Raw genomic sequence first — 24,802 nt, forward strand, 5'->3', positions numbered from 1 at the left:
AAGTAGGAAAAATGTTCTTTATCAGGATGGGAAGGTTTTCTTTTTAAATAAAGTTTAATCTACACCTTGAACCTAAAATAAACAAACTACTCATATATTTGACCTTAACTTTAAAAGTGGTCAAACCAAAAGAAGGTGAAAGAATGCAAAGCTATAAATTTGAGATTGTATTGGAAATATGATGAAAACATGGTTTCTGTGATGGGAAAGAGGAGGAGGAAGAAAGTGAAGAGGAGGAGGGTACAGGGGATGGAAGGAGGGGAGAGAAGAGAAAACAAAAGATCCATAAAAACAGAAAGCAGTTGTGGAGGACAGCAAAAGTTGTGAGTATGAGTTCATTACTTTTTCAACCAAATTTTTACACAGTATGTCGTAAGTATACATTCAGGAACATCTGCAGGCTTCCAAAAACACTGACTGTAGAAATTATCCATCTGTTTAGGAGCTTGTCTTGTTACATTTGCTACAGACATGTAAGTTGTGCAATTTATTATTAATTGCAATGTTAATGTCAAGATAAAACAAAAAAAACATGTGTCCTTAACAACCAAACGTATGCAGAGAAACGAGTGTGTGACAAACATTTGAGGTCAGACTGGCCAGTAACGTTTGTAAAGCTTGTAAGCAGTAACATGTTTTCTGAAAAGAAAGAAAGCTGGGAAAGAATGTGAGAGTGTTGGAGAGGAGGGGTTGAGGGGCGCTCAAACAGGGCACACAAAAGAATAAAAAAAAAGAAAAAAAATCACATTCTTTTGTGAGGACTCACATTTTGGACTCTAAAGTTGCTCTGACACATTGCACATGGAATGATGCTAGGCGGGAGAGAAGGAAGGGAGGAAAAGAGATCAAGGAGTCAGGCGGAGAAGGAAAAACAAATTTACAGAGGTGAGGTGTTTTCCTTAGCTGCTCCACTGCTACTTTATCAAGCTGTTTACAAGCCTCCAATAAATACCAGATTAAATAAATGCTGGAAAATTACATCAGGCACTTTTACAGCTACAATAACTTCCCAAAACATTGCTCTCCGCAGCACATCTGTGTTTTTTTGCCAAAGGAAAACTTTCAAGGAAAACATTACTGTGGCTCAGAATGTGGGGAGCATTCACACAAGCCTGGGATTAGAGGAAACATAAACAGCACAGTGAGGATATTGAGTAGTTCCACCGTATGAAATCATCCTGACTCTTTTCCTCTTCCTCCAGCTTGTAAAGCTCACCTCTCACAAGTTGAAGGAATGGGCAGCTTCCCAGCGGTCCTGCTCCTCTGCGTTTTCCACGGTAATCGCTGCCAAAGTGAACACACAAATCATCCCGTTTAATTACGACCGAGTTGATTTGTTTTTGCGTCTTGTGAAACATTCCCCTCCTCTGGTTTCTGTTCCACAGCGCTCACAGCCGTAGTCCAAGCCCAGGAGACCGGTAACGACCTTTTCCTCCTAAGTCACACTCTTGATCGGGACAAGTGAAATCTCTCAGTAGAAGGATGTTGTCCCAGTCTAATCCTGTTTTCTTTCCTTATTTCCAGTGCCACCTGGAGATATCACATTACCATCTAGTAAGTGTCTCTCTTTCAGAGAAGCCAAATCTGGATGCTTTAACAGTGAATCATTCTGTTGCAAAGGTTGCTTAAACACCAGCAGAAACTGCAGTGGTAAAGGTTTTTAAAGATACATCCAAAAACTATGTAGCTTACTGAGTTTGAGACATAAGAACGTAGGCCTACTGATTGACAGACTTGATGAAATGCTGCTGTGGTGTCTTCTGTCAGTCTTCTCCTGATGCTGCAGCTGAAGTCAGCACGACTGAATTGCAAGGGAATCCTGGCCCAATCATAGTGAAATCCTGATTGTTGGACAGCATTCCTTTCACAAGCTTCTGGCCAACACGCTCTCTCCCCAGAGCTCACATTATCAGATGCCTGTCTTACCGATATAGGCATGTTCAGGTCACGGCGGTGGTATGTCTGCTAAGGCATCCGGAGTCCATATATGAAACTTGTTTTTTTGAACTCTCCTCTTGCCAAAAAAGTCCTCATGTGTGATCAGACACTACACCACATTGATTCAGATCTTATAAGGTTTCTAGTTCTAAGAGTCTTTCACCTCAAAATTTAAACCCCAGCAAACCTTCAGTCGCCTGTCTGCAGGGACCAGAGTGTTTCCGTCACTGATGATTATATCCACTAAGTCTACCAAAAACAGAATTAGTAGAATCTTACAAACACATATAGTGAGTTGCTGGGATTGCTTCGTACTGCGCTAATTGTCATTAGGAATGGAAAAATAATAAAATGCAGAACGTCTTAAGGCTTTATTTTAGGGACACTTTTATTAAATATTTAATAGTCTCTTCCATTAGATGAATATTTCATGCCAGTGCTTCAATCACTGCATTGAGCCTCTGTTCAGTATTCTAGATCAATGTTCAGTATTCTAATTGGTCGTTAAGTCTTATTGGTCCCACATATATCTTAGAGCATGTGGTCAGGTATGAAACACATACATGATCCTCAGATATACAGGTACCTTTTCACTCTTATTTCACAAGAATAAGAGTTCTTGTGAAACTCTTGTTTCCTTGAAAGCTGTATTTATGACTTTTTTGCTTTTTATGTGATGCTTAGATTCTTTTCTAATTTACTTTCTTACTGTGGCACGCTCAGACTGCAGGGAGGAGATGTATCCTTGCACCAGGATGTACTCAGTTCACAGACCCATCAAGACGTGTATCGGCAGACTTTGTCTCTACAGGTGACCCAAAATCTTCACGGAGGTTTAATTTGGGCTTTTTGGCAGCGGCATAATTTCAAGATGTTCTTGATGTTGCTTTAGTCATCACACATTTATTTTAAATGAGGTTTACCTGCATATTTTCTGCCCTGTAATATTTATTTCAAGTTTCTAAAGGTCTTTCAAGTGTTTCTTCCTACAGTGGCTGAACATAAAAGTTTGACGCAAACCAATAGTTTTGCACCAACAAACTTGCTTCGCTTTCAGGTTTTCTGCCAGATGTCAGGTTCTGTCTAATTTCTTCTTGGATGAAGTTGAAAGAAAAAATCGCTGAAAGGCCTTGTTTAAAGTGTAGAGAACTCTTTATTAAGGCAGAAATACAAATCTGACAGTGTGGAAAGTAAATGTAACGACATTTGTGGAGGAGAACGCGTTTTCCAAAGTAATAAATGTAAATCGGAATCTTTTTGTTTTATGCGGTTTAGAAGGAAACCTGTTTGACATTTTCAACTTAAGTCACCACTCCACTGTATTTGAAAGGAAACAGAAAAATAAAACGTACCTTTGGTTCTGTCCCAATCTGTGAGGTGACCCAGTTTGGCAGACACAACTTTTCTTTCTTTAACTATTGCCTGTAAATGTGTAAAAATCCCAGCAAATCAAGTCTTGCACAACCAACCACATCCAAAGTAACTAAAATCACTTTATTCTGATAGTTAGCTTTCACTTCAATCTTGTAGAATGAATTATAAGATCCTACATTTTTTCTAAAGGTTTGCCATTATACAACTCGTAATATGTTTTAATTATGAAACGCCCAGATGCTTGCAACGCTTTATTAAACACTAATCTCACATAAAGCCGTGTGTTTATGTTTACTGCTGAAACAGCCTTCCACGTGTTTATGTGATCAACAACGAGATCTGCGTGCGGACGGTGTGTCAGCAAGACGAATATCTGAAAGGTGAGAAAATCTTTGTTTAAAAAACACTTTTTTAAAAGACAAAAATTTGCATAGTTATCCAGACTTCTGTCGTTTATACTGATTTGAAAAAGAAAGTAAGTCTGTCCAGGGCTAGAACATAAAAACATGTCTGCTTCCTTTCTGACAGCTGAACTGTGCAGAGAGTTGTCTGGGTGGCCCAGACGTATTGCGAGGTCTTCTTCTGGGAAACGCTGCCGCAGCCGTCGCAACAAGCCGAAGACCTGGGCAAACCAGGCCTGATGTGGCCCAGATAGGAGATTTCATCCATCAGTGAGGAGATTTCATCCATTAGTGCATCAGGGGGGAACAGCAAAACCATAAAGCTGGTACTCAGCAGGAGGAGATCTCCTTCTTTTCAGTCATGTCTTTTTTCATGTATCAACCTTTTTATTGTCTGTGAATATTGATATATTTTCTGCTCATGAGAGTTTTGGGACTTCCATGGTTTATGATCCATTTAAGGTACTGTAGTAATGTGCTATTTTACATTAGATAGGAACAAAAAGTAAAACTTCACTGCACACTTACTTAATGACATTACAGTTTCGAGCACACCAGTTTAAGCAATAAAGTACAACAAAACTTGATTCTGAGTATTTCATTTCTAGGTTTATTTTGTTCATTTAAGAAAAGAATGGCATGGTTGGTTATATTTTATGTTTATATTTTCATTATTCTCATTTGCATATTTTTATACACTTTACAGATTAAACAACAGGTAACATTTAGGTTAAATGTATATAATTTAAGACAATAAACAAACATTTATGGTGTGCTCTGGTCAACACCCATCGCCACGCCATTTGTCAGTGCACGTCAGACACAACACATGATATCGGTGACACATAGTCCAGTTCTTGATACGTAATTTCACAACCAAACACACTAACGGACACGTATTACACGTATTAGCTTGGTTCCTTGTTCTGTTTGTCTGCAGCATGCCAAAAATACCTTCATATTTTCAAACAGAATTAACACATTGTAGATAAATCCTTCCTCTGACTGAATGAACAGAGCAGAATCACTGAACGTTTTCACTGAGCTTCGGAGAGGTCACGACCCAAACGACTCACAATTCACAACTGAGAGGAAATGACATAACATTAAAAAATAATCTCTCTTTCCCCTTGAGGCGAAGATAAAAGTATTTGCCTCTTTTCCTTCCCCTAACACCCTCTCCCATCCTGCACTTCCATGTGTCCTGATTTATAGTTAAAACAACACATTCCCACTGGAGTAAGTGCTAAACAGCTGCGCGGCCGCAGGAGCGGAACAGAAAGCGCCAAAGAGCCCGACCACTTCGTAAATCAGGGGTGGGCTGACAGAGTTCTCTCAAATGAACTCATTCTGCGGTCAACTTCACAATAATCTCAATCCGACATGAGAAGATCGCCGCGCCGGACGCACACTTCATGGATTAATATCTACACAGAGAGTCAGCTGTCTGTCAGTGCATATATTCAGTCTCACAGCTGGAGACCTGGAAAGAAAACAAAGCTAGAGCACATTAAAGGCAAAACCACCAATAACAACTACTGACACTATAACATTTAAAGCAAAATGTCTCTGTACAGAAGGTTCATTTAGTTAATTAGTAGTTAATTAGTTGTTGATATGCCTATCATGTTTACTCTGTCACTATGAAAAGAAACTAATGGAAGTCAGAAGAGGAAAAGCGGGAATATGTCGACCCGGGAATCCGCTAAAAACGACCCGGTTAAGACTGCAGCCAAAAATACAGGACCAAAGCAAACGAGAGAGGGTTACCCTGCTCGGCAGGGAGAGATACGGGACCCCAGACTGGGGGAAATTAATTTGCAAAAACGCTGCATAATTGTATTGTAAAAAAACAAACAAACAAAAAAAAAAAAAACAGGTCACATATCTCCTCACTTCTGAGCCACAGAGTCAAAGTCTCCCCACAGGTCATTGTTGGCTGTGGACGTCGGGTTGGATGGAGCCACTGAGTTGGAGTTGCTGGAGTCAAGATCTAGCAAGCAACCTAATGGTTTGAAAGAAAATAACAGATATTAGCGTCAGACATAAGAGCATTTTCTGCCCATACTAGTTTCAGAAAATGTCCAGGCAAAGGACTGGACAGCAAATGAGTAAAAGAGCAGCAAAAGTTACAGAAAACTTAAATTCCTTAAGAAAGATCAGAGTAATATTTATTGAGACTTTTTAAAAAGACAACAGGGACGTCTGGCTTCTTGGGACGAAAACATAAAAGACTTTTAGGGTGACTGATATTTAATTATGCTGTGTCAAAGTTATATCCTATAAAACCCCATTTTGAGGCTGCAAAATTCTTCAAACTGGCCTGGAGGTTCTCCTTCAACTATCCCACACAGACAGATCTACTAAAGAATAGCTCAGTTCAAAGCATGTTCATAATTTTGAATGGCCCAGTCAAAGTCCTGACTTTCACAAAGAGGAAATGACAAAAAAAATATTCTTTACATGCCCAAAGCTGGCAGAGACAAGCCCGAAAACACTTTGCGGTGTACTACATTAAAGTGGGTTTAACAGGATAAAATATGAAAAAGTTCAGTGTGTATGAATATTTTCTCTGCATTTAACCGCTTACCTCAGTGGTTTCTGCTCTGTAAATGGCCTCAGTTTAATGTGCTGAGCTTTTAAGATCCTGAAACGTTTAGCCACCACCCAAACACAACAAAGATAAACCCAACTTTGAAACGCAGAAGCAATGACTCCCTGCACTTGCAAAGTTTTCCACTTTATTCTGGAAAAACCACACACGCCATATTATAAGCTGTTTTCTTGGGCACACAATCTTTGATAGGGAAAACGTTCCTCGGGGCTCTGTTGAATTTTTCAAATGTTTTAAGCACCAAAACCAAAATTCCATTCACTTTAATTATATTCAGATGGCTGCAAAAATCTCTAAGGAGAGGCATCTTTAAATCTTGGCACATCAAACCAGAGAATAAAGCTTTGACTGGAAACTGTGGTTTTGGTACCGATGCAGCTGTGCTTCAAAAGCCCAGAACACATGCGACATCCAGCACTGCTTATTACATTCACATTCGAACATTTTACAGTCTATTTATTAGTCTTTTGGGTCGGTACTCCTGCGGGTCAGCACATCAGCTAATCACCATGGTAAAAGTAAAGGTTGCAGGTACAAGTGCTCCACTGGAAATGAGCCAAAGTAATACACTGTTGTAATTTGAAGAGTTACACCCATTTATATAATCAATACCACACACCTTTGCTGCGAACTGTGGAAATGGAGCAGCAAGCTGTAAATAACTGCAATAAAATTGGGTACTGTTTACTTTTTTTTACCATTTGTGAGTTACATTTGATCACTTTTACAAGGGCTCAGTATCTAATTGTTTCCCTATATTTTTAGCTTTATACAACACAAACCACTCTTTTTGGCAACCTTAGTGAAATGTTTTTCTGACTATTAATATGGGCAAGAATATGTCAGTAATCATTATTCGCTACATAATACACTCAAATTGTGCAAAGAAGTAAAATAGATATGATAGAATTTGAAAATACAAATTTTTAAATGCTTAATGGATTTTGCAGTAGCTAAATGTTTGGTGTTGTACCTGACTTTGTTAAAAAAAATCCCTCCAATGAAAAATGCAATCAAAGTAGATCAGTCCTCTTTTCATTGTAAGATTTTACAGCTGGTATAAAAAATAAATTCATGCAAAGGATTTTGAGAAGGGCAAAGTGCAACAACTTATAGAGATTACAATTTTCAACCACTTAAATGTTTAGTTAACAAAATCACAAGTAAGCATACTGAGATTGCTGTCTATTTGGGTGGATTAGTTGTCATGCTTTAGGAGTACTTACCAGTGTCAGCTCCCCCTGCTGTTGGCTGTGTGTTAAGATTGGTAGGTCTGGTTGAAGGTGGAGGTGCCAGCTTGCCTCCAGGTGGAGGCGGAAGGAAACCGAGGCCTCCTGAACTCTGCGGACGAGACCTGTCCTTTTTCTTCGATTGCTAAATAACGACAGGATCCATGGATGGTGTTAGATTGAAAGCAGTACAACTTTCAAAAGCCTCTATGGATAAACAACATCCAATGTTTATCTGTTTATCTGAAACCCATTTGAGTTTCAGAGGAAAACCTTTCTAAAGCATCCCCCCTTTTATTTTTGAAGAAAACCAAAAACTAAACACCACCGTAAACACAGTTTTGACATTTTAAACGTAACTAGAAATCACAAAGGTACCCCAATGTTTAGAGTGATGGTTTGTCCCTCTTTGAAGCCCAGATCGAGTTTAGGAGTAGAGTCTGGAGCCTGAGCCTGTTTTTTAAACTCGTTCTCTTGTTTTACCCACCTAAGGGAGACCAGAAAAAGACAGAAATTTGAAAATACAAGACATAAGTAAAACCATCAACCGCAACTCAAGTGGTGACAGTTCACACCGTTAAAGCTGCTGCTTACTTGAAATGGTCCTGAAGACCCACATTGAAATCGAATGCATCACCTCGGTCTCCAAACCCGATGCCTATGAACGCGCTGCGGCCTTCCAGAAGAAAAACATGGATGAAAACATTCAGAATATTTCAAGCAAAAAGATAAAGGGCAATAGGTTAAATTCATTACTTACTAAAATGTGAACTCAGACAGAAACTGTTTAAACAACGCATGTTTTTAAAGTTCAAGATATTTTTTTTTTTATCAGTAACTGATATCTGACTTAGAAGTTACTACAAACTTTTGAACTAGACTTTTAGTGTGTTTTTCTTAACTTCTGATTTGTAATGCATCATTTAGTTAAAAGATATGGTAGCCGTGGGAAGAGTAACTAAACTATATCTTAAAACAGATATGAGTGTGGAGGACTGCAAGCATGAAACTCAGATTGTGTAAATTAAATCACTAAATCATTATTCTCACTTAGTTCATCAGTTTCTTAATAATATGAAACAAATACATTCCTGCAGCATCTTTCGATTTAGTCTTCTTGAGTTCAAGCATGTGGTTAATTGCAGAGACTATGATTGCGTGAAGTAGAGTCCAGCTGCCCCAGCAGGTTTTTCAGCAACTTTGCTACGTTTGCATGCTTTAAAGCTACAGATTGTGGTGAGGCTTTAGAAGATCAAACAAATGTCAGTGAGTCAGGGTACCAGTTGGGAGAAGGGTCCAAAATACTTCTAGAGCATAACATAATACTTGTATGGTGCAGCAAAGAGTCATAGTGATTAGAGTGTATATGTGACAACAATGACTTTACAACAACTGGATATTTTAGTAAACTAACAAACAGACAAGGCTGCAAGTACTCAGAGAGGCTGCACACAAGAACCACCGTAACACTGAAAGGAAAATGAGCTGCAGGAACTACGTTCTGGTTGGGTTCTACATGTGACAGCAATCTCTTGTGTTGTCCATATGTCTGGATGAAGGAGTACGATTACAAAACACAATCGTTTGCTTCTGGTGGAAACATCCTGGACCAGCTGAAATCTGCCAAGAACGTTTTGGAGAATGAGTTAAACATTTTGGTCTTAAAAGTAGCAAATTTGAACATTTGTGCCATAATTCTAAAAGGCATGTTTGCTACAAAAAAAAAGAAGAAAAAAAAAACAAAGCACCAGACATCAGCAAAACCATGCCATAACGACAGGGAAACAGTGGTGGCAGCATCATGTCGTGGAGTCACTTTTCTTTAGATGAATGGAGTCACTCTATCAGTGTCGGTCTGAAACTTTTAGATATATACTAAGAAGCTGAACATGGAGAGGGGTTTTACGTTTCAGCATCATCCAGTCCAAACATGCATCCAGATTAACCAAAAAAAAAAAAGACTTCAGCAGAAGAAAAATAAATTCTGGAATAGCCTAGCAACTCCAGAACTAAATATGACCTAAAACAATCTTTGGGTAACCTGATGGGGGGCTGTGGATACGAGATGCTGACACAGCTGGAGAATTCAGACATTGTCGAGTGGACAAATATGACCAAGCAAGGACGTGAAATACAAACGACTCCTGAAAGAGGAGATTGAATGTGAAATATAAATCAAAACGTCCTTAAGAATTAGTTTGAAAATGTGCACACTCTCTCTGCGCCTTCCCCTACCCCCAACAGACCTGTTTGTATTTCTGTTCAATAAAGGTAAAGCACTTTTTGAACAATTTGTCAGTATTGTTTCTTAAGTCACAAAAGTCTTTACATGACTGCTTCACTTTTAAATCCACTTTAAAAACGCACTTCATGTATTTTACTGCTACTTGACCTATGGAGCTGTTTAGGTTCATGGCAGTAAGTGTGCAAAAGGAAAAGGGCGCTTTGTGAGTCCTGGCAGACAAGCGACATTTTCACATACGAGTCCAGCGTTTTGCTGAGAAAGGTGGAACAGCTGTGTCAATGCCAGGATTTTTCCCTTGTTTTGCTGCACTTCTTGTTTGCAGAGAACTGCATCCAAACTCTGGAGAATCATATTATTATAAGACGGCTCAAATATTTATAGACTTGCAATAAACAGTTTACTCACCGTTGTCATCTTGGATCCGAAGCACAAAGTAACGGCTTGAGTCACTGACTGTTTCCACTGCAATGCCAGGGTACTCCTCCACTGGTGCTTGGGCAAACAGCTCCCCTGCAGGGTCAAAAAGAAAACATGTGAAGCTCAGCTCAAAGACCTTCATGGGAAAATGAAATACAAACAAAAGGAGACAGATTTAGTGCCTTGGAAGAGTGTTCAAACACCTTTGAACCATTTCATATTGTATCCTATTAAAACCACAGCCTCGCAGTCTTTTATTGGGTTTTTATGTGACAGAACAAAGTAGTGCATGATTGTGAGGTAGAAGTGAAAGAAGTCCTATTTCGGCTAAGTTTGACTCAGCTGTGTAGGAGAGAAAATATGCTCTGGTGAGAAAAGGCCAAAAGTAAACTGTTTGGTCAAATTGAAAACATTTCCCTGGAAACATCATCCCCACATTAAAATATGGTGACAATATCACGCCGTGGGGATGCTTTTCTTCTGAGTGTACAAGGAAACAGGTCAAAGTTGATGGAAAACCGTTGACGGTGAAGAAGACGGATGGACAGGGTGACCCGGCAAGAAAACTCATTACAGGCTACAAATGAATCGAGCCTGAGAAGAGAACAACCCTACACATTCAGCCAGTGCTACAAAGGATTGGTTGAAATCAAAACAAAATCATGTGATAGAATGGTCCAGTCAAAGGCCAGACCCTAGCATTTTCTATTTAGACTTGAACAACTTGTTGTTTCTAAATGAATATTAGAAACATTATTTGCATTATTTGAGGTATGAAAGCACTGCATCTTTTTTCTTATTTTGACCATTCCTTATTTTCTGCAAACAAACACGAAATCTTTGCTTGGAATTTCAGAGACATGTCAGTAGTTGATAGAACAAAAGAACAATGTTAATTTTACTCAAACATATAACTATCAAAAGTAAATTCAGATAAACTAATCATTTTGCACCAATAAATGAGTTGGCGAATAAAATTAACCTGATTTTCTTCATTTCGGGCGTTCAGCCAATACATGTGATACCAATTTTACTGATCTCTGCAAATGCCTGAAAAACCTCTCCTTATGCCCTGCCATGAACAAAGGCTGACTGCCAGACCCGGCCGCCAGGTCACATCTGCACTTACATGGTTAACAATAGTCACCGTTGCCAACTTAGCGACTATGTCGCTAGAATATTTAGAATGTTTATTTCCTGTTTGTTTCCAGACAAAAAAAATAGGTATTGGCCAAAGTCGGAACTGGCAGGTCAGGCTTTTTAAAGGTCAGTCATCGGCCAGAAAACTGCAATCGGTACTAGAAAATGAATAAAACCATGTACCCTTTTCATTCTGCTTTACAATTACGATCTACTGAATGTCAAAGTATCACGTGAAAGTCCAAGAAATTACGCTGAATGTTGTAGGTGCAACATTACAAAATGGAAAAGCTTCGAGGTATATGAATACCTTTTCATAGCATTGTAAATATCAGATTTTTTTTTTATTTCGGCGTAAACAGCTCACTTGGGCACAAAGCCGGGTAACCTTGGATATGATGAGTAACCGACAGCAAGTGGTGAAGCAGAAGACTATACATAGAGAAGTGATTTGCAGCTGTGGCAGTGAACCGCAGCACTGTCCTGTCTGCTTTTCTTTTCTCACCGGACACTTTGTCCTCCAATTTCACGTAGGCTACTTTGCCTCGAGCCGTCACACGCATGCGTCCCGTCCAGTCAGGAGCATCCAGCTTCCAATCAGCAGCCCTGACACACAGGGAGTCAATAAGATGCAGGTAGGCACAGATTATTATGATTCATCCCAGTTACAGCATCCATATATTTTCTGAGTAAGCCACGCATCAGACAGACTTTTTTTTTTGTTTTTCTTTGACACTGGCTAAAATATTACATACACAGGCTTAGTCACTGTGGTCACTCATGAGTTTCTCATTGGACTCAGACGTATACTAACGTTTGCAAGGAGTGATGAGACTCTGAAGAAGCTGTTTGGGCTTTGGCTCACATCCCAGTAAATTAAATGAGAGGTAAATAACTCAGTCAGACCTTTAGCATAATGCATTATGGCCACGTTGTTTCAGTTGCTGCATCCAAACTTGACACGTCGGCATTAGGTGTCCTTGAGTCAGACTAGTGTCTAAGATGCTGTACTTAAAAGGCCACAAAGGTTAAATTAGAGCCAATCACAAAATTAAACGTTAACATTTTTTTCCACCAATGCTATCAGCTCCGTTATTTCAATTAAGAACACAAACCAGCCACAGTTGATAAGATAAGAGTCTTCCCATCTTCGGTTTTATTCGGTTATGACCTTGTGAACATATAACAACAGCAAAAAACAACCAGCACACCAACTATGACCTCCATAATAATCCCGTCAGGCTGTTGAAACTACGACAACGCCTCACGGAAACCGCCGACTGACGCCCGGTCTGAAGCTCTCCCTCCCCCCGCCCGGCCTCACCTGACGGCCCGGTTCGATGCTCTTGGAGGGATGCGGTAAACGTTCACTTCGGGTTTGACACACAGAATCGACTCATACTCGAGCTGACCCTCGGACGCCATCTTGACTGCTACACAGTTGGCCGGTGGTGGTTGTTGTTGTGGTGACGGCGGTTGTCCGTTCAGCGTTAACGGCGGCGTAACCGTAATTCAACGTCCAGCTGCGCACGGACCTTTGAAGAGACGCTGCGCGACTTCTACCGTAGTACAGGCGAGGATTGCAAAAAAAAAACCCTGACTTATAGGAACATTAGTAAAGATTTTAATAATCACATGAAGAGAAAGGAACGGGAAGAATTGCAAAGCAAATAGACTTTTAAAACAATATTTTTTTTTTTTTTTATTGGAATGCTGCAGAAAACAATATTGTTTTCAGTCCTGATTTACAGAAGCCAATCTGAGGTTTTCAGAAAACTTTCCTGTTTATTTCTTGTTTTTTGTCATTTAAGTTTATTTGAAACTTAAATGTTTCAAATAACTTTTATGTAGGCTATAAAAAAGATAACCAGGGTAGACACAACGTGCTGTTTTAAAATTCTAATACATTTTTTAAGGTTACATGACTTTTGCAAAAAAAAAAAGAAAAAAAAGTGCCCCTGAACCTCATAACTGGATGTACCACCAGTTATCTGTAGAGCTGAATGACTGAATGCTGATGAAATCCAATGAAACCAACTTCGTATTCTGGCTGGTGAAAACAATGTGAAGATTACAAAATGTTGCGTGTTGGTATTTTACCCTCTGTTTATATAAAATCTGCAAACCCATCTTTGAATCTTCATGAAGAATATCTCAGCTTCATTGTATCTTTAGCATATCTCCATTGTAATTTCTATTATCAGATTGTTGAATTATCCTGCACAGAATAGTGTGTAAAATATTAGGTGCAATTAACAAGAACAAACTATGATCAATATAAATGCACAGCAGTAACCCACACAACTGTATGTTTTTGTTTATTTTATTTTCACATTTTCATTTTGCCACAGGAACAGCAAGCAGAAGCTCCCTAATATTGGCCTTGCTACAGCTTTAAAGCATTTTTTCTCAGTTTTGCAGTTTTCTGTAGTGATAGACAACATCTAATTCTCTCTTTTGTAATGGGATAATAATGCGTAATGGGAGCACCAGAGGGAGTCAGGAAAATATTTCACAGTCCAAGAAGCCTGAAGGCATCTCTTAAATCTTCTGTCTCACATGGCTAAGAGAGAAGAACAGAACATTATGATTAGTTTAAAGTTCATTTTTGGATTTGTGAATCACAGACATTGTGTGTTAAAAATTGAACCTGAAGAATGCGGTTGAGTTTCCTTGACAGCCGGATATAGTTTTGGTGCAGCCCATCCCACGGCTTGAACTTGCTTTGACTTTTTGCCACAAAGGTCTGCCAGCAATAAAAGTAATCTGAGGGAGATTTACAACAAAAATAATCAATTTAATAAAAATCAAGGACATAAAATCTAGAGAAAATTGTATTCCTAGTTTCTCATACAAATGTAAACCCTGACCTTTGTAACTCATGACTGTGATGTGCACGCCAGCGTTTTTCAGCATTCTAAGTCCCTCTCTTTCACGGCTGTCCTCCAAGTCACAGAAATAAAGCCGGGATACGAAGATCCTGAGGCGGAGGTTGGGGGTCTGGTGGAGGAACTGAGCCAGTCGCAAGGAGCAGTTTGCACAGGGAGACCAGGAGCAAAACCAGGTGACGGAGTAGCTGACTTTTCTCTCACCAGTGACTCCATAACCCCACAGGCCAGGACACAACGCTCCCAGGTGGCGCAGGAACAACAGCTACAAACACAAAGGAATAAGATAAAGATATGATAGGAGCTAAAAGAAACAAAATTCACAATTACTTTAACTCCATCTTGGGCAGTGATCCACACAAGATATTTTCTGTTTTGTCACGTACATTTAATTTTATTATTCTGATGGAGATCCATTCCTACAATTATCATAAACAGCCCAGTAAATAACCTCACACAATCTTTTCAACACCTATTTTAGTTCCATTAAGTTGATTGTAGTTTCTAGGAACTTTTGTTATTCGGGATCTTTTGTAGTCCTGGTGTATAAAAGTAAAGTGACACAACGATCCAATTCTCTTGTCCACTTGGTCAAATGGGAAAGACAAGAGAACATACCATTCAAATTAGGTAGATGTATGTTGTAGGAAAAAACTAAGCAATGTCCTGATGAAAATGTAATAGTAGTAGAGGTGCTATTAGTTCTTTCTTTTGTAATTTTGTTAAAAACAATTTCTTAACATGCTGATAAATGTGCAACCACAAGTTCATAATTCTTCAATCTGTCTCGCACCTGAACGACGTCATCTGATAACTTACCTCCACATGGCAGTTGTTGCGGTTGCGAAGATGTCCAAAGTCAAAGGACAGGGAGTCTGGTCCCACTCGCTTCTTCACCACAAAGCAGAGGTATGTCTCACATCGACCTCTTGCCCAGCGCATGTTCTTGTAATGATAGATGAATTTTTTTCTGGGTAGTAGTGCCCTGTGAAAAATGGGGAAAGATTTAAGCTGATGCAATGTGTGATAAGCTTAATACTGAATAGGCTATCGATACTTTTTCAAAGTATCCAATAAATGACTCATTGTGTGATGGTGTGCAGCTCGTTAGTCATTTACAGATATCCTATTACAGTAAAATCCACCGCCAAATCAGGTCTGGAGCTCAATGAATCACTGAGAGGAGCCGCTGGTTTAAATTTTTATCTTAGAAGTTAGAGTAAGAAAGTCATGTAAAATCTGTGGTTAACTAAATTAGGTGTGATGGGCAGTGGAACAACAGCTAACATTCACTGCCAAAACTTTTTCTCACTCTCAGTTTCACAACTTTTAGTGAAACCAAGACAGTTGTTCAGCAGTTATTAATACTGAAACCCTGATTTTGCTCTATTTAAGAACCATAAATTAGCATCAAAGTGTGGACGTGTAATAGATGTATTTAAAAAGAGAATTAAAACCTCCCGATTTATTTTTTTCCCTTTAACGGTTTGCGTTCTCTAAATAATAAGACAGAGATGAAGATGTAAAGTATTAACATAATTCATCCATTTTGCTCACCTGTCGAGCTTTGTAATCATTTCAAAAGCCGCGCTTCGCCTTGTCACTTGTCAGGCGTGGGTATTAAATGGAGGTAAATGAGAAAGAGTGAAAGTGTGTGTGTGTTTGGGTGTGCAGGCGCTTGTGTGCATGCGTGTGTGTGTGTGTGTGTGTGCGCTGAGGGGGTTAAAAGGAGGGAAATGAGAACCTATACCTCCAAATATAAACATCCGGCATCAAGCAAAGGCAGCTCCTGGTTGGTCAAAGACATTTTTCAAAGTGAGTTTGGGGGGTTGTTATATAGAACAGGTGGTTGGATAACTGTTTTCTTTTGTAAAATATTGAAGCTATAATTTATTTGTAGTTTTAAATATTTTCTTTTAAAATTGCATTTTGGTTTAAATGACATGAGTTCATCAAGTGATTTGAGAAACTTTTACTTTCGCAAATGCTTCCCAATAACATAAAAAAATCATTGAAAAGTACAAATGTTTAGTTACTGTTCACTAGTTATGAGTGGTGGCTCAACTTACCCTTTGATTCAACTTGCCCCAGTTGCCCCTATAGTTAAATTTTTTTCACTGAGATAAATTAACTTTCCATGATGCACCTGCAGCTTAGAGTGCAAAAATTGAATTTCATTTCGGCACTTTGCAGATTTTATTGAATAATCCCGAAGACCACACATGGGAGGAGTGTTTGACGTTTTTTGTAGACTCTGGTTTCTCAAAAACGTCAGAAAATGAGCCAGCTCCCTGAAAACTTTCCAAGCCTTGACCACTGACTTCCACCCTAAGGTTTTCCCAGATCACATAAGGAATAAAAAAAAAACCTTCCTCACCTTGATCTGTAACTTAGCCCTCCTGCCATTAAAATTTTCCACCTAGCTTGCACCCCTCCACCGCCACTTCCTCGGTCGTTCCCAGACAGATCTGGGTTTTCCCAAACTGTGTCAGGCTGAGTAGCAGGGCTTTAATCAGCCTTCCTCACCCTACGTGTCAGCTGGTCATCCATCCAGCTGACCGGCCACAGTTTGCCTTTGAACTTTCAGATGCTTTACCAGCCAGGTGCCAGACTTTGTATTATTTTGCTCTCATGTTTCCTATGCTTCGTCTGCTTTAGCTCCTCAGCTCGGTCCGTTTGCTCAGTGGCACTGCCTGCAGCCATGCTGCTTTCCCATGACTCCCCTTACCCTGTCGTGTACTCTGCGGTTGGGGGAATTCACCGTTTCCCAGGGTGGCTGTTTTTGGAGCTCATCTGTGCGGCCATGTCATTAACACTGTCTGTATGTTATACATCATCTGGAACAAATTTATCCAATTTATCCAACGATTGTGTGGTGCCCCCAAATTTAGAGTGATTCATGCTTGTGCGTCTGTATGCTCTGAGCGACCTCACATCTTATTGCATTACTCTGACAGTGCACGTTTCTTAATGTCTCCGCACATTAAACTTGTGTGCATTGGTCCCTTTTCAACTTCAAGGAGCTCATTTAATGTCAGACTGTATGTAACCACTTCCCACCCAGTTCTCTGGGCTCCACCGCAGTTGACCAAGGTCATCTCTCAGTCATGCACTACTTCCATCCCCTCTCATGCACTTTTTTATTTATTCTTCTTGTTTGTTTGTTTTTTTTCTTTGCAGGGGTGCTCTAGAATGGCTACACATGTAGTCAGAAGGGGAGAAAGCGAGTGTAAGAAATGCCAAGTCACATTTTCCAAAACCCACCCGCCCACACCCTGTACACACACACACACACACACACACACACACACACACACACACACACACACACACACACACACACACACACACACACACACACACACACACACACACACAGCCATACCGTGCAGACGCATATGACCACAGTTACAAACAGACTTTCTTTCCAGTGTGTGAACTCACATCTGTTTCCTGACAACAATAATAGCTACATATCTAGCGGGTAGAGGCCCAGCTTACAGGTGTCTGCAGTTTGACAGTAATGAGGAAATGACCTGATGCTGAACAAAAAGTGTTGAAAATATATATTTTTAAAAGTACTTTTATTTGTAGAAGAAGATACATAGCAGATGAACTTGTTACAATTGCAACTAAAATTGTTCAACTACAAATTTGTCAAAAACTCTAAACTGCTCAGGTATAAATTACATATCAACCATTTAAATAGTAATTATTTTTATTCAAGTCTAAATACTACTTTCAATGCTGCTGACTGAAAACTATTCATACGTCCTGAATAATCAGGAATGGCACAACTAATCCAAGACTTCTTTAGTAACATTTGCTAGATGTTACACTTCAAAATACCTGGAATGTTGTTCATAATGTTTTATTGCATATCAGAAATCTGAAAAGAAAATTGTCTAGGAAGATCACAAAAAGGATTGCACAAAGAAATAAATGGATTCATAAGAATAGCTGAAAGTATTTTGCTAAAGTTTAAAGCTAAAGGAAGAGTCGTTACACCACCTAAACCTGGAAGATGAGAAGCTGCAGCCAGTTTCCTTAGAATTCAGGCAGATCTGAGAAATACCACTGCAGATGAACTGGAAAGTCTGCATCTCTGTGATAAAAAACTTGGAGGCAGAATCCTTCCGTGGAGATGTTTTCCTTTATCTGGGTGAGGGAAGGTGGAAACCTGCTGGAGGATGTGAGACCGAAACAAACAGTCAAATTAATGACGGGATGGGTTATGTACAAGTTTATTTATTTTAAATATCCCTGCATAAAATGGTCAAGTCAAAGTCTTCACTTAAATCCAAACAGGAATCTTTGAAAAGGCTTAAAAATTGCTGTCTACAGACATTCTCCAATCATTCTAAACAAGCATGAACTGTTTTGCAAAGAAGAATAGACACATTTTTCAAGCTTGCCGCTTCGCAGTCATGCACTGTTTGATGTTGGCCTATATTACAAAATAGATGCACTAAAGTTCATGGTTGTAACACATGAAGAAATGGAAAAAATGTTCAAGGGGTATGAATACTTTTGTAAGGCAGATAGTGTATGAATGTTGCAGCTCGTAATTGTTGTAAAGATTAATTCCAAACATTGCAGGTTATAACCCGGTTTCCTTTTTGATTGATTATAATTTACAGTTTAACGTCCAATGCAATAAACTTATATACATAAGGTCTCTGAGTTAGACGTGAGTGTGGTTTGCAGGTGACTGTTAGTTTATGTGAGTGAAAATGCACACAACCCTCCCCCTGCCTGAGGCTAACCTTAATATGGTTAGCAGCCCTCATGTTTTCCTCAATGCTAATCTACCGTCCTCCTAACCACAGACATTGTCAATGCAGCGTCAGTGCGGCACCAGTAAACACCACAGGATGTCTGTACAATGCACATGTGAAGGAGGTATTTGACACCTGGTGTGGAGACAAAAATAGGCTCCAAGGGAAATGCAAACTCATGCATGCTTCGAAATGCTTTAAAATGTGTAAATGAGAAAGATTTGGAAATAATGAATACAGTGTTGAATCTGTAAAGTTGTGCTTCTTTGCAGCTATTTGCATTAAAAAAAGGAACATAAATTTAAGTGGCTCAACTCAATTGGCACAAAAAAGCCACTTTATGAGATTAAAAAGCCACTTTTTAATCTCAAAATTAGTCAAACCTTGCATGACTAGCATCTTTAGTGTTTACTACACCAACCTTTAGCTGTTATGAGCTGCTGCACACCTGCTTCTGGCTGCAATCCTGAGGGATTTTAGCTCATCTAGACGTTTGTTAATATTCTTGGGTTTGTGTGCAACATTTCAAATCCCTTCAGAGATTCTTAATGAACTACGAGTCAGTTGTAATCAATACTATTAGCTAGAACATTTTCTAAAACAAGCTGGTCGGAAACGAAGCGGCCCCACCCAGGGCATCTCTCAGCATCACTGAGTCACCACCATGCGTCACTATAGGTACGATATTCTTTTCCATGCTTCATTCTTCCTTCTCCAGACAAACCATTGATCTGAGAAGTGAAGGTTCAGTTTTATCGCTCCACACACCAGAATCCTCAAACCTCACGGGCCTGTTTTAATAGCCTTGAACAAATTGTAGCTCAATTTTCTGGTTTGTTAACGGTGAGTTGCGGCGCAGATCTTGAAGTTCAGGCTTGGCACATTTCATTTTGTGCTTTACTCTGCAAACCTCAACTCACTGCTTGGTGCATGTTTTTTGTAATCAGTGGAGGCTTTTTGACCACCTGAATTCTAAGGAAACTGGCCGTGGAGATGTTTTCTCAGAGGAAAACATCTCCACGGAAGGATTCTGCCTCCAAGTTTTTTATCACAGAGATGCAGACTTTCCAGTTCATCTGCAGTGGTAGTTTTTCAGAACAAACAGTGTCTGCATCCAGATTAGAAAGTTAAATTTCAGGCTTGTATGACCTGAAAACATTTTTTTTGACCAGATTTGTGGAGGGCATGGCTAGAATAAAGACATAGCACACTTTTTTGTATTTTTAATTGCAAAAATTCTTAAGAGACATGCATCATGTTCCTCTTCCTTCTCAGTTGTGTGCCATCTCTCGAGTTTGTCTGTCACATGAAAAATCCTCATATACCACATAGAAATGTATGACTTTGCTGTGATAAAATATGTAAAAGCTCAAGAGGTGTGAATACGTTCAAAAGGCATCATACAGTTATTGCCTCTGGTTACAAGTGTTGCAACATTTCAATGATATGGTGTATAAACAAAAATAAAAATAAAAAAACGAGATTGTGCTTACTTTAACATGAATATGAAGAAACCTTTGAATACCGCAAACATTTAAGAACTCATAAAAAACCTCTTGATCAATATCTAAAATGTAACAAAATTGCAAGGTTTAAAAAGGAGCATTGATTGTTTCTGCAGAGTCACAATCTGTGTGTGTGAAGGTGAGCAGCAACAGATGAGCGCTGAGATAAAAGCAGATAAATTCTGCACATTCACATAAACCACACACACTTCCTCTACAGTAACTCTACAAACACCTACACGTCTGTATCGCTTCAGACCAGAGCGGACGCCTCCAGTCGTTCAAATGCATCGCGTTGTTGCGTTGCAGTGCTTGACAAAAGAAACGTGTGGATACAAGATAAAGAAACAGACTTGACAGAAATGATTTACTTGATCAAACGAGTGTAAAGTACAGAACAACTCAGACTTTGCAATGTCTTTTTTGCATGAGAAAACCCGACTGCGTCATCAAAATGGAGATGTCACTTAAAATTAAATAGCGCCAATGCACATGATAAATAAATACTTTAATTAATATCGCATAATTCAAGGGTTAACAAGTAAACGTGCCGTTATTCTAATGGCTTTGACTTGATTGTCAATCACAAGTCTTTGTAGAACACCTTAGTGAGAGGATACCCCATAAAACCTCTCTCTGGGGTCTCTTTCTTCATCTCATCGTCATCTTCTTCATCAGTCGCCTCACCCAGCTGCCGATAGCCCACTTTCCTGAAGAAGGCTTCGCCTACTTTGGATGGGTAGGGGATGTGCGCATACACCCTACGTGCGCCGCTCTCCCTCTCCTTCAGCTCCAGACTCTGGACCAGAAGACGACCCAGACCCTCCCTGCGGTACCAACAGCCCGTCACAAGCCTGCAGATCCTCCTCACGCTCGGACGTGTCTCGCTCTCACGGAAGACGCAGCCCACGATATCCCCTTCGCAGTCTGCCACCCACACCTGACCTGCTGCTTGCTCTCTCTCTGCAGTGATCTTCTCTGATGATGTTTCCTTGACTTTGTCTTTAGATCCAATTCTGCGGCGTTGCTGAACAAAAAATGAGGTTTTACATGCGTGCGATGTTCAGATGCAAATGCTAATGACCAGATAGTATCGTATTTTAGAGACAGAAGTCCTTGAAAAACCTGAAAGGATGAAACACAAATCAAGCCTCTGCGATGTTTATCAAAGTGAATGGTCTTTCATATACTAATGACGACATAGCATCCGTTACCTCAAACGGAGAAGACTGTTTTTTTTTTTTCAATAGACCCATAATAAACGGATGTGTGGCCGCTTATCAGTGACACAGCAAAAGCATGTAGTGAACACTTCTTCTACAAAGAGAGTGTACACAGGAAATGTGCGTAAGATTCACTGATTTGTCCTCACTCCCCCAAAAGCAGCTTTTCTGCTTTAAATACTATTTGCCTCACGACCGTGAAACAAATGGAATCTTGGATTAAGGGAAATAATAACCCAAACCTGAGGAAGGAGGTTATTAACAGACAGACCACAAAGGCAACCATAGCTGTTTTTTTGTGCACAAACAGGGATTTTCAGGTAAGTAAATGTTTTTTTTTTTTTTTCGCAGCTGTGTTGTGTTTTAATAGATCCTATGTCAGCACCAGAGATTTATTTTTCCATAGTGTATGAGCCAAATAAAAAAGTGATACTTCATCTCTCATCCAGTTGTCAATGTGCATCATAATCTTGAAAGGACATCCTAGGGACAACTTACTTGTTTTTGTAGGGAAACTTAACTTTGAATGGAGGTACAGAGTGACAGATGACGTCAGAATAAACCTTTGACACTTACATTACTGTGGTGCACCATCCATCAATAAAACAAACTGTGTGTATTAAAGTGAGACTTGCACAACTATTTGCTTGGCTGGCTAATAAAAAGTAGGCTATTTTGCTGGTATGTGGGGGTAATACAGCAATAATTTTAATGTTTTAAATGATAACTTTTGTCATAAGGAGCCATTTATCACACCGGTTTTTATTGATAGACTTGGCGCTCTTAAATGCCTTGTTTGTAGGATCTCCGAGCCATTGCTACCTGAAAACATTTGTCCTTACTCCATCATCCTTACATCATAATATAAATCTTCATTTTATAAACTGAAGTTGGAGCTTTTAGACGATGCAATATTTTTTCTTCTAGGGTGGCCAATTTGTCTTGCGCTCATTTCATCACACAAGTTATTCTCAGCAACAATCACCTTTTTTGCTCCTGGCGTTTTCCCACTGATCCTGCAGTAGGGATTCTGTAACGTCTCATCCTGTTGGCCTCTGTAGCTACTGCCAATATAGTCCCAGTAGGGGCGACTGCTGCCCAGGACCCCCGTTGACCGTGGCATGGTGATCTTCAGAAAGACAATCAGCAGGAACACAGGGATAGCCAGGGCCAGGATGAAGGAGTGAACGAGGCAGCGCAGGATGGAGGAGAAAACGGCCAGGATGAAAAGGCAGAGTGGACGTGTGAGGATGTGTAAGATGAGACGGTTCTCGGTGCCCTCGCAGCCTTCCTGGTAGGAAGAAGATTCAAACTGAAAGAGCGTACAAGACATATACAGGCAGCTTTTAAACGAAAGGAACTCAGCCAACCTTAACAAGGGCTTTCACCACTTCAATGTCGTCCTCCTTCATCCTCCTCATTATCACCTGGTCTAACTCCAGCCTCACCATGTTCAGTGTTTGTGCTTTGACAGGAGGCCCTTGGCACCACTGACTCTACCTGTGGTGTGGTGTGAAGCCCAGCATCCACATGTAAACAGGCAGCCTGCAACACATTTTAGTGAGGAATGCATGACTAAAAAGCACACTCTTGAAGACTGAACTTGTGCTAGTTAGGACATGCATTCAAATCCCAGTTTAGCCTATAACTGATAGGTTGGTAAACACAAACAAACAAACAAACACACACACACACACACACACACACACACACACACACACACACACACACACACACATATATATATATATATATATATATATATATATATATATTCATGTAGTGTTGCGTTTTTGTGCTATAGCATTGCAACCCAGACAGCCTCAAATAAATGAGCCTGCAGAGGATTATGATGGATTAATTTACGTCGCACCGTTATTGCTTCCCTTCGCTTTAGCTTCCCGCAGCTACCATCAGAGCTAAACCGATCTGGTTCAACCCCATATATGGTCATTCCGTAACGCCACAGCAGCCGTTCCCACCGCGGCTCCGCTTACCTTCTGCACGCTGCGGCTCAATCGCAGCTCAGGCGCCGCAAACAAACAACTTAAGAGCTTCTGCTTGTAAACAGTCCGCGCGAATCTTATTGAATGATCACAGTTCCTCTGCGTACGGAAAGAGCGCATTTCTGAATCCGACCTATTTCTGTTTTACGGTCCGTTTTCGAGCGGCGTCTGGGTCGGTTTACGCCGTTTGCGTACGTAGGACCCGCATTGCGCAGACGCTACCGGAATACGCAACTGCGTAGATAGACAACGTCACCTGTTACGCTTAAATGTTTGATGAAGATGACTGAAAATGAGTATTACAAACTCGATTTATTGCTTACATTTTTATGACCATGTGGAACTAAAAGTTTACTAACACTGCAGATTTTACTATACTAACAAAGTGTAATAATTATAATAATAATACAATCCTTGTCATGCAGATTTATGGCTGGCTACTTGTTGCCCTCTACCTGTTGCTGCACACTCCCTGTCAGCCGGCTGAAAGAAGACTGCCACATGTTTTCCTCTCTTACACGAAAGATTGTTTAGTTTAAAAATATTTCCTGTAAAAATACAGATATCAATCAATTAATTTGACTTTGTATGGCTTACAGCTCAGTAAAAAAAGTTTCTCAGACATAATGATGTACCACACAATAATGGGAAGCCTGCTGTCACAGACAAATTCTCACAAGGATGGTAAGTCACACAATGTCACTGCTCAAGAAGTGGGCTGCATCCAAACATTTCAACGGAAAGTTGAGTGGAGGGAAAACTCGTGGCAGCAAAATGTCCAATTGCGGATCAGACTGCAGCTTCACATCACCACTGACAAACATATCCAGGATCTGTGCCAGAGCGGTCACATTGCTTGTGTCATTCTTTAAACCCCACTCCCAAAGCAGACATTCAGAAGCTTCTTACCTCAGGAGCTCAGGAGGACTCAACTGCTGCTGAGTAATTTTAGATGAAAGTAAATTTTTAAAATCACGTCTGAAAACCAAGGTTCCAGAGTCTGGAGGAAGAGTGTCATCCTTCCCAGCTGGCTGATATCTTAAT

The 24,802-nt window shown here is 39.9% G+C and overlaps 4 protein-coding genes across 6 annotated transcripts; 1 reads left to right on the forward strand and 3 right to left on the reverse strand.

Annotated features, from left to right (window-relative positions):
* The first annotated feature begins 268 nt into the window (after nt 1–268).
* Nucleotides 269–4,300, forward strand: mfap5 (microfibril associated protein 5). 2 transcript variants are annotated; one of them, XM_055047884.1, is made up of 7 exons: nt 269–323; nt 1,203–1,277; nt 1,386–1,418; nt 1,525–1,554; nt 2,662–2,749; nt 3,619–3,692; nt 3,841–4,300. In XM_055047884.1, exons 2-7 carry the CDS (start codon nt 1,235–1,237, stop codon nt 3,951–3,953), a joined length of 381 nt encoding a protein of 126 aa, XP_054903859.1. In that variant the 5' UTR covers nt 269–323; nt 1,203–1,234; the 3' UTR covers nt 3,954–4,300. The 2 variants fall into 2 exon arrangements, with proteins under 2 accessions (XP_054903859.1, XP_054903858.1); XM_055047883.1 differs by lacking the exon at nt 269–323 and adding an exon at nt 731–885.
* Nucleotides 4,297–12,831, reverse strand: LOC129371325 (adaptin ear-binding coat-associated protein 1-like). The gene is made up of 7 exons (XM_055047882.1): nt 12,683–12,831; nt 11,864–11,964; nt 10,207–10,311; nt 8,151–8,232; nt 7,935–8,043; nt 7,554–7,701; nt 4,297–5,718 (listed from the first exon to the last, which is right to left on the reverse strand). Exons 1-7 carry the CDS (start codon nt 12,781–12,783, stop codon nt 5,606–5,608), a joined length of 759 nt encoding a protein of 252 aa, XP_054903857.1. The 5' UTR covers nt 12,784–12,831; the 3' UTR covers nt 4,297–5,605.
* A 1,029-nt stretch (nt 12,832–13,860) lies between these two features.
* On the reverse strand, nt 13,861–15,823 carry aicda (activation-induced cytidine deaminase). Its single transcript, XM_055048099.1, has 5 exons — nt 15,804–15,823; nt 15,066–15,231; nt 14,229–14,511; nt 14,009–14,124; nt 13,861–13,921 (listed from the first exon to the last, which is right to left on the reverse strand). The coding sequence occupies exons 1-5, from the start codon at nt 15,821–15,823 to the stop codon at nt 13,871–13,873; spliced, it is 636 nt and encodes a 211-aa protein (XP_054904074.1). The 3' UTR covers nt 13,861–13,870.
* Nucleotides 15,824–20,869: 5,046 nt separating this feature from the next.
* On the reverse strand, nt 20,870–23,954 carry nat14 (N-acetyltransferase 14 (GCN5-related, putative)). 2 transcript variants are annotated; one of them, XM_055048120.1, is made up of 4 exons: nt 23,750–23,857; nt 23,123–23,297; nt 22,738–23,043; nt 20,870–21,556 (listed from the first exon to the last, which is right to left on the reverse strand). In XM_055048120.1, exons 2-4 carry the CDS (start codon nt 23,201–23,203, stop codon nt 21,113–21,115), a joined length of 831 nt encoding a protein of 276 aa, XP_054904095.1. In that variant the 5' UTR covers nt 23,204–23,297; nt 23,750–23,857; the 3' UTR covers nt 20,870–21,112. The 2 variants fall into 2 exon arrangements, with proteins under 2 accessions (XP_054904095.1, XP_054904094.1); XM_055048119.1 differs by lacking the exon at nt 23,123–23,297 and having other exon boundaries at nt 22,738–23,064; nt 23,750–23,954.
* Nucleotides 23,955–24,802: the final 848 nt, after the last annotated feature.

Source organism: Poeciliopsis prolifica, unplaced genomic scaffold, assembly GCF_027474105.1.
Source record: "Poeciliopsis prolifica strain line A6 unplaced genomic scaffold, Auburn_PproV2 SCAFFOLD026, whole genome shotgun sequence".
Classification (NCBI taxonomy): domain Eukaryota; kingdom Metazoa; phylum Chordata; class Actinopteri; order Cyprinodontiformes; family Poeciliidae; genus Poeciliopsis; species Poeciliopsis prolifica.

What these genes read in the sequence shown, in the direction of transcription:
- mfap5 (XM_055047883.1), top strand. Translation starts at nt 807, where the DNA reads ATGATGCTAGGCGGGAGAGAAGGAAGGGAGGAAAAGAGATCAAGGAGT. An exon ending in GGAAAAACAAATTTACAGAG is followed by an intron (nt 886 to 1,202) that starts GTGAGGTGTTTT and finishes CTCTTCCTCCAG; the next exon opens with CTTGTAAAGCTCACCTCTCA. An exon ending in GGCAGACTTTGTCTCTACAG is followed by an intron (nt 2,750 to 3,618) that starts GTGACCCAAAAT and finishes CTGCTGAAACAG; the next exon opens with CCTTCCACGTGTTTATGTGA.
- LOC129371325 (XM_055047882.1), bottom strand. Translation starts at nt 12,783, where the DNA reads ATGGCGTCCGAGGGTCAGCTCGAGTATGAGTCGATTCTGTGTGTCAAA. An exon ending in ATTGGAGGACAAAGTGTCCG is followed by an intron (nt 10,312 to 11,863) that starts GTGAGAAAAGAA and finishes TTGACCCTGCAG; the next exon opens with GGGAGCTGTTTGCCCAAGCA. An exon ending in AGCAGGGGGAGCTGACACTG is followed by an intron (nt 5,719 to 7,553) that starts GTAAGTACTCCT and finishes TCAAACCATTAG; the next exon opens with GTTGCTTGCTAGATCTTGAC.
- aicda (XM_055048099.1), bottom strand. Translation starts at nt 15,823, where the DNA reads ATGATTACAAAGCTCGACAG. An exon ending in CACAGTCATGAGTTACAAAG is followed by an intron (nt 14,125 to 14,228) that starts GTCAGGGTTTAC and finishes AATCTCCCTCAG; the next exon opens with ATTACTTTTATTGCTGGCAG. An exon ending in AACTCAACCGCATTCTTCAG is followed by an intron (nt 13,922 to 14,008) that starts GTTCAATTTTTA and finishes CTTCTCTCTTAG; the next exon opens with CCATGTGAGACAGAAGATTT.
- nat14 (XM_055048119.1), bottom strand. Translation starts at nt 23,878, where the DNA reads ATGCGCTCTTTCCGTACGCAGAGGAACTGTGATCATTCAATAAGATTC. An exon ending in TGAGCCGCAGCGTGCAGAAG is followed by an intron (nt 23,065 to 23,749) that starts GTAAGCGGAGCC and finishes ACGCTCTTTCAG; the next exon opens with TTTGAATCTTCTTCCTACCA. An exon ending in AAACGCCAGGAGCAAAAAAG is followed by an intron (nt 21,557 to 22,737) that starts GTGATTGTTGCT and finishes TTTTTTGTTCAG; the next exon opens with CAACGCCGCAGAATTGGATC.